The 8,240-nt window shown below is 49.6% G+C and overlaps 1 protein-coding gene across 1 annotated transcript; it reads left to right on the plus strand.

The window, feature by feature from the left end:
• Positions 1 to 117: 117 nt before the first annotated feature.
• Positions 118 to 6,294, plus strand: EEF1AKMT3 (EEF1A lysine methyltransferase 3; the record flags this gene model as incomplete). Its single annotated transcript, XM_079714862.1, has 3 exons — positions 118 to 623; positions 741 to 852; positions 5,903 to 6,294. The coding sequence occupies exons 1-3, from the start codon at positions 447 to 449 to the stop codon at positions 6,292 to 6,294; spliced, it is 681 nt and encodes a 226-aa protein (XP_079570988.1). The 5' UTR covers positions 118 to 446.
• Between the last annotated feature and the right edge of the window lie 1,946 nt (positions 6,295 to 8,240).

Here is an 8,240-nt window from a genome sequence, read left to right on the forward strand (position 1 = left end):
GCGCCTCCGGGCCGCTGGTCTTTAATTGGGCTGGCAAGGCCAGACCCGCACCCAGCCTCTTTCCTTAGCCTGCTTCTGTTTGGTCTGGGTTACCACCCCGGTTGCAGGCCCCCGTGCACCCCGCAGGTGAGAGGGGTCCAGGGACCCCGCTTGCTACGGTGAATTAATCCTCCCTCCTCTCCCCTTCTCCCGCTCTCCGAGCAGTCGACCGGGTCTGACCCCCGTGGTCCGGCGTGAGTCCCATCGTGTGTGCGCTGGGGACCGGAGCTAGGGAGGCAGCTCCTCATTCCACCTCCAGGAAGTCAAACTGGAGGAAGGAAGGCAAACTCGGGGAGACGGGGCTCGGTGCCACTGGGCAGCCGAGACGGCCCGCGGTCCTCAACCCCCACGCCGCTTCAGATCCGGGATCCCAGCGCTGGCCGGTGACCGGGCACTCTCGCGGCCAGATGGCGGACCCCCGCCCAGATCCTGAATCAGAGCCCGAATCCGTGTTCCCACGGGAGGTCAGACTCTTCGCCGACTCTTACTCGGAGAAGAGCCGGTTCTACTTCTGTGGGCACGTGCTGAGCATCACGGAGAACTTTGGGTCCCGCCTCGGAGTGGCAGCGCACGTGTGGGACGCGGTGAGGAGTGAGCGGCTCTGGGCTAGGGTCCGCGGAAGGTCAGACCCCGGACTCTCGCTTTCCCATATGGAGCCAATCCCCGCTACAGTCTTATCTTTTCTCTCTTTTCTCCCATAGGCTCTAAGCCTGTGCAACTATTTCGAGAGTCAGAATGTGGATTTCCGAGGCAAGAAAGTGATCGAGCTGGGCGCTGGGACGGGCATCGTGGGTATCTTGGCAGCGCTGCAGGGTGCGTGAGCTTTGTGGTGGGAGGGGGTGGGGGGAGGACGGGGATGTGGAGAATTTGTCACTTCCTATATTCTTGGGAGAGGGGAGTGGTTTGGAACCAGCCTAGTCCCTTCTTTCTAACAAGCTTTCTTTGTGTGTGTGCCCCTACTTGCTCCTGTGTGCCAGACAGCGCTGATTGGCTGTCAAAGCACCCAAGGTGGTTGATTTGGAGACAAGGAATAACAATCGGGCAGGCCTTAGTAGAAGGAGTTTTTCCTACCTTTTTGCTGTTTGTGATTTCACGGATATTTACAAGGAAAAATCTCCTTTGCTTTATATATGGTCTTCTGTCAAAATGCATATATGGGTGTATCCTGTAGGGGGAGCATTCTGCAGGTATTAAACCTCATGAGTACTTTATGACTTCATTGTGAATATATTTTTGATTCTTTAGGTTTTCATTGCTTGGGAGGAACAAGCTTATGAGTTTCTGAGGGTTAGAGTGTATTTTGTGGGAAGTGGGGTAGGAATTAGGCACTGCAGACTTGGGAAAGGAAAAGGTAAGGAAAACTTTGCTCCATTTTTGTCAAGAACCAAAAACTACAAAGGAAACGTTTCCTTAGTTTATAATCTAATGGGCAGGCAAAACTTCACACCGAAAACATTCCTTTAAAAACACTTATGATGTCATCTCCCTAGGAATGCAAATTAACATGTCCTTGTTCATAGGGACATAACACAAAACACATTCAGGGAAGTCTTCCCAGAGGCAAGCATTCTTTCTTCTATTCATCCAGCCAACATGTATTTGGAGTCCCCTATGTGCCAAGAATCATGCTAGGTATTGGGATACAGCAATGAGTAAGACAGATTTCCTCACCCCAAGGAGTTTATGGTCTAGTGGTGAAGATGGGGGAAGATGTTACTGGATGAGAACTATGGCGAGGTATGTGCAGAGCCAGTGGACATGCTCTGGTCGTGTCTCCCTTGACTCTCTGGGAACCCATCAGGGAGAAGCTCTGTCAGATGAGTATGAACATGGCAGGCTCAGACAGAACCGAGGGAGTGTCAACAGCAGCTTTCCATGAAGGAATGGGTGGATGAGAAGTGGGCAGCTATGCCAAAATGGGAGAAAAATGGGTGTAATATGGATGGAAACATCTTTCACTTGCTCCCAGACTGGCTTCTCCTTCTTTTGCTCCCTATTCTGCTGCCAAGTCGGAGATCTGGGTGTCATTCTCATCTGTTGCCCTCTCCCCTCTCATCCTGGCAATCAGTGAGTCCTTTGAGTCATATGAACTTAATACTTCCCCAGTTCTCTATTCCTCTTCCCTCCATCTCTAGCTCAGGCCGCTGCCATCTTTTCCCTGGATTTTCACAAGTGTCTTCGAGCTTCCCTATGGGGAAGTTTGGCTTGCCCAAACTAGATCTTGTGCTCTTCCGCCACCAAACCTGTTTCTCCCTCAGCCTTCCCCATCTCAGTGAATCAAATTACCATCCATCCAGTGGGAAATCTAGACCCACAATTGACACGTCCCTTTTTCTCACCCCCAACTCCATTATCCAAGTCCGACAGATTTATCTCCTAAAAATCTCTTGAATCTCCTGTTTTTCCATCTACACTGATGGCTCCCCAGTCCTTGTCACCATCACTTGCCTAGAAGGCTACAGTTAGTCAAAATGGTCTTCCTGCTTCTACCCCTTGCCCACACCTAGACCTTTGCCCATTCCACCCGGCTGGCAGAGTGATCTTTCAGCATCTCTTCCCCATCTTTCAATGGCTTCTTGTTGCTTTCAGGATAGAACTAACCCCTTTGACATGGCCTCCAAGGCCCTGTGTCTCCCTCTAGCCTCTTTCTGTTCCTCTCCCTCTTGTACTCCTTGTGCTACCTAGTGCCCTCCTATCAGTTCCTCAAGCCTATCTTGATGTCCCCTTCCTTGGAGCCTTCACACTGGCTGCACTCTATGTCTGGAACCCTTGTACCACCTGGTTAATGCATATACCTCCTTCAGCACTCAGCTCAAACATCACGACCAAGGGAAAGCCTCCTGGATACTCTCACCCACAGGCCCTCCTAGTATAATATACACAACTATGTTGACTGGTTTTATTTTATTTATTTACTTTGGCTGCTCCTCGTAGCATGCAAGATCTTAGTTCCCCAACCCGTGACCCCTGCAGTGGAAGCACAGAGTCCTAACCACTGGACCGCCAGGGAAGTCCCTGGTTTCATTTTAAATTTGTTGTCACTACCCTCAGATGCGTCCTTAAGTGCTGCCCAGCTAGCCTCTTACCCTGCCTTCACCCACTTATTCTTCTGCTCTCCTAAACATCTTGTTTCTTATCGTTTTGCCCTTCAAACTTCCAAATGTCTCCTCAGCTGATGACTTTGTTTCCTAGCTCTTCTGATCGCTTCTGTTTTCTCATAGCAAATATCCACATGTTCTTATCACAGCGTCTCTTCCCCAGCTGTGTCTGTGTCTGTCTGCACTGCCTTCTCTCCTGTTACCATGGCAGACGTGCTGTGCTCCTAGTTAAGGTCAAGTGTGTGTCATGAGACCCCAAACCTTCTCATCTACCTAAAGACATTGTTCCTGCAAACACCCTGCTCCCCCACCTCTCCTGCATTATCCATTTTCCCTTCTCTCGGGATCATTCCATATGTGTGTTTGTGTGTATTATGCACATAAATATGCTGTAATGTCTCCTATCAGAGAAAACTCTTGATCCTACACATCCCTCCAGTTACCACTCCATTTCTCTGCTCTGCTTTATGACAAAACTCAAAAGAGTTAATGCTCATTGTCATTCCTCTCTTCCTATTGTTTCCTCAATTCCATTCTCGATTCTACCCCCCTCCCCAACCCAGCCTGCACCCCCGCCCCCACTCCAGTTGCTCCAGAAAGGTTGTGAGCTTCCCTTCTGACTCCATGTTGTTAAGTACAAGAGTCAGTTATGAGCCCACCTTACTGGACTTGGCAGTGTGTGTCTCTCCCTCCTCTTTGGAAGACACTTCCTTTGGCTTTCAGGGCACCACACTTCTGGGTTCTACCCACCTCACTGGCATCTGTTCCATTCTCCTTTGTTGGTTCCTGTTGTTCTTCACAACTGAAAGTCTGAGCACGCCAGGGTTCAGGAGGCGTCCTCTGACCCCTCCCCTTTTCTGTCTACACTCACTCCCAAGCAGTTCCATCACCATGTGGCTTTAAATGCCCTTTCCATGCTGATGACTCTATGACTCTCCCATTTATATCTCCAGATTTGTTTGTAAAATCAGCTACCTACTCGATATCGTCCTGTGGTTGTCTGATGTACATCTCAAGCTTAATGTGCCCAGAAATGCACTCATGATCTTCCTGTCCATACCTGTTCCTCCTGCAGCCTTCCTCACCTAAATAAATGACAACTTAGTCTTCTAGTTGGTCAGGCCAAATATCTTGGAGCCATCCTCAACCCCCCGCTCCCAATGTTTCATATCTAATCTGTCAGCAAACCCTCTTGACTCTACCTTCAAAATATATTCAGGATCTGACCAATTTCCTAGACATTGCTACCCTGCCTAGAATCGGGCCCCTACTATTATTTCTCTCACTTACTCTGCTCCAGCTACTGGCTTTCCTGCTGGTCCTTAGACTTGCCAGGCACACTCCTGCCTCATGGTCTTTACACTTGTGAGTCCCTCATTTGGTACATCTTAACCTGAGAGACCCACAGAGTTTGCTCCATCACTTCCTTCAGGTCTTTACTCAAACATAATCTGCTCCATGAGGCTTCCCCTAACTACCCAATTCTTTTTTTTTTTTTTTTTTTTTTTTTCAGTACGCGGGCCTCTCACTGCTGTGGCCTCTCCCGTTGCGGAGCACAGGCTCCGGACGTTCAGGCTCAGCGGCCATGGCTCACGGGCCCAGCCGCTCCGCGGCATGTGGGATCCTCCCGGACTGGGGCACAAACCCATGTCCCCTGCATCGGCAGGTGGACTCTCAACCACTGCACCACCAGGGGAGCCCAACTACCCAATTTAAAATGACATTCCTGCCCTGTCCCTCAAGCAGTTCTTATCCTCCTTCCCTGCTTAATGCTTCAGCACAGTTTTTATTACCATCTGACTTACAGTGTGTTTTGTTTGTTTCATTTTGTTTGTTGTTGTAGGTCTCTTGCCACTAGACTGTAAGCCCCAGGAGCAGAGGGATTTTGTCTGATTGGTTCACTGCTGTATTCTCAGCACCTGGCATATAGGCACATAATGAATATTAATGAATGAATTCTGAGTATTTTCTCTTTCTGTAATAATCACCATGATCGTGATTAAATAGTTTTGCATTACCTCATTTGTCTCTACCTCTGTAACAGAACTCAAGGAAGGCCAAGGTTTTGTTTTACTCACGCCTGTACCCCCAGAACTTAGTAGATGCTCAATAAATATATTTACTGCATGAACGAAGCTTTCTGAAGTCCTAATCTAATCATCTTCACCCTCTGCTTCTGCCCTTAAAACCTATTGCTCTCAGGATCAAGCCTGAATCTCCTTAGCATGTCATAATCATTTTCCTCGGTACTCTCATGTCTTGACACTTTTCTCTTCCCTTCCATATCCTCTGAGATCCAGCCTTCCTTGAATACACTGTGCTCTCTCCCAACCAGGCCTTTGTACTCTCTGATCTCTGCTTGGGAAGCTCCACTTGACTAACTCCTCCTTGTCCTTTAAGGCTTGCTGAGGTCATGTCTTCTGGGAAGCTTTCCAGATCCATGAGGGCTGGTTTGTGTCAGTAGGGGGTGGGTGCGCAGCCCACCTCCAGCTTAGTCCTGCCCAGGCTTCTGCTGACATCTAATTGTCGTGTGTTGGGCAGAGAGGTTGAAGATTAGCTTAGAGAGAATGTTGATGTTGTAGAATGTAGAGTAATGAGATGGCTGTGGATGAGGTTGAGGTTAGGGCAACAAAATTCAAAGTGTGGACTTTGGGCTGTCCAGACATTATCCTCTAAGCCCTGAGGTCCCTGGACCTTCTGAGCAGGAGCCGAAACCCCTTGGTTGGTCCCTCTGACTTGCATTTCTCCTCCTTCCTCTCTCTCAGGGGGGGATGTTACCATCACTGACCTGCCCCTGGTCCTAGAACAGATCCAGGGCAACGTCCAGGCCAATGTGCCAGCTGGAGGCCGGGCCCAGGTCCGCGCCTTGTCCTGGGGGATTGACCAGCATGTCTTCCCTGGAGACTATGACCTGGTGCTGGGGGCTGATATCGTGTATCTGGAGCCCACCTTCCCACTGCTGCTGGGGACCCTCCAACACCTGTGCGGGCCCCATGGCACCATCTATCTGGCTTCCAAGATGAGAGAGGAGCACGGGACAGAGAGCTTCTTTCAGCACCTCCTGCCCCAGCATTTCCAACTGGAGCTGGCCAAGCGGGATGAGAATGAGAATGTTAACATCTATAGGGCCAGGCACAGGGGACCAAGACCTGCTTGATGTCACCCTTCTGCGCCTCTGAACACCTTGTTCTAATGAAGGAACTGCCATATGTCCAAGGCGTAAACATAAGGACCAAAAACGATGGATTTCCCTTGCCGCTGTCTTTCCTCCTTCCCTTTTTGTTTCCTGAGATACTCTTGGGCAGGTGCAGGGAGGTGCTATGTGCTAGGAATACTAGAGCCCTAGCTGTACTGGGCTAGAGTGCAAAGGAAATCCCCACTTCCTGTTCTCAGCAGAGGAAGATGGGAGGGTATCCAGGATTTTAGGGGAAGGGGAGGTCAGTGGGATGTGTGAACAGTGGCTGCAGAGAGACAGTCATGATCCCATCTAGTCCCGCTGTTGTCTTTTTTTTTTTTTTTTTTTTGCTGTATGCGGGCCTCTCACTGTTGTGGCCTCTCCCGTTGCGGAGCACAGGCTCCGGACGTGCAGGCTTAGTGGCCATGGCTCACGGGCCCAGCCGCTCCGTGGCATGTGGGATCTTCCCGGACCGGGGCACGAACCCGTGTCCCCTGCATCGGCAGGCGGACTCTCAACCACTGCGCCACCAGGGAAGCCCTTGCTGCTGTTGTCTTTTTATACAGAATGGATTTTTTTTCCAGATTCTACTGGAATTTTTAAAAAAGGAAAATAAATAAGCATTAAAGATCTCTTCTGCATCCAGAAAACTCGGGCTTTTACTGGGGGGCTGGGAAGTAAGAAAACTCCGACCACCCACTCCTTGCTTCAAGAGATAGTCTGGTGGAACCATGGCTCTAACTGGGTCAAGTCCTCCCAGCCCTGAAGTTGGGGATAGGCAGCAGAGCTGTCCTTTGGACCATAGCTCCTTCACTCTTTTTGGAGTTGGAGCCCTGATCACTAAGTACCAGGTTCTCTTTGATTGTTCTTTAGGTTTCCAGTCCCTATCAGTCCTTCCTTTCTAATGTGTTTTGCCTTCACCTCTTTTCTCCTCCCACTGTGGGGCCTCTGATGGGGGCTCTCCTGACTTACTCCTTGGGCCACACATCACCTCCTGGGGCCTCCTGGCCTCCATTCACTCCCCTTCAAACCATTTTGTAAACTCTGGTGATCTTCCAAAATCAGCTCTGATTAGCTTCTGCTGCTGCCCAACAGAAGCAAGAATAAGCTCTTCTGCTTGGTACTCAGTGTGTCCCGTGTGATCCCAAATTATCTTGCTACTTCATTTCCTACTGGTTTCCTACATGTATGGCAACCTCTGGCCAAATTACAAAAGGTCTACTCTTTGTTCCCTAAATCCACACCAAGATTCCCTGGCTTCTTCCTTCATTCTGTTTGATGATTCCCTGCCTGGAAGGGCTATTTCTACCTCTCAAAATCTTCATTATTCTTAGCTTCTCTCCTGAAAAAAGCTTTTCCTGAGCCTCCTGTTTGAATATGATTTCTTTCTCCCTTGAGACGCTTTAACTAACGGTTCGTCTTGTGAGGCTTACCTTGTCTTGTGTGATCATTTGTCTGCTCCCTATTTTCTCACCATTAGATTACCTTGGAGGGCAGGGCTGTGGTTCCTGGCACACAGTTGGTGTTCATCAAATATTTTTGTTCCTTCAACAAATATTTACTCCTCCTCCCTATGTGACCTTGGCCAAACTTCTGAACCCACCCAACTACCTCACAAGTTTGTCATGAGTCATAAATGGATAATGAATATGAAAGTACATTGGAAATAAACATGAAGTGTTACCACGTGTCTTGTATTGTTATTTTGTGACACTTCTGTCTCATGCTTTCTGTTATTTTACCTGCGGGGGGTAATTCCCTTGTGAAAAGTAGTCTCAATACACCAAGTAGGGGAGGCGAATGCGCCTCCCGGACAGCAGGTGGCGCCATCTCCGCTTGGCTCGTTCCGGTGGAGAGTTTTGGCCCCGCCGCTACGCCGTAGGCCCGTGGCCTCACCGGTGCGGCAACAGTGTACGGCCCCCGGGAAG

Source organism: Hyperoodon ampullatus (genome assembly GCF_949752795.1).
Source record: "Hyperoodon ampullatus genome assembly, chromosome: 11".
NCBI classification, from domain to species: domain Eukaryota; kingdom Metazoa; phylum Chordata; class Mammalia; order Artiodactyla; family Ziphiidae; genus Hyperoodon; species Hyperoodon ampullatus.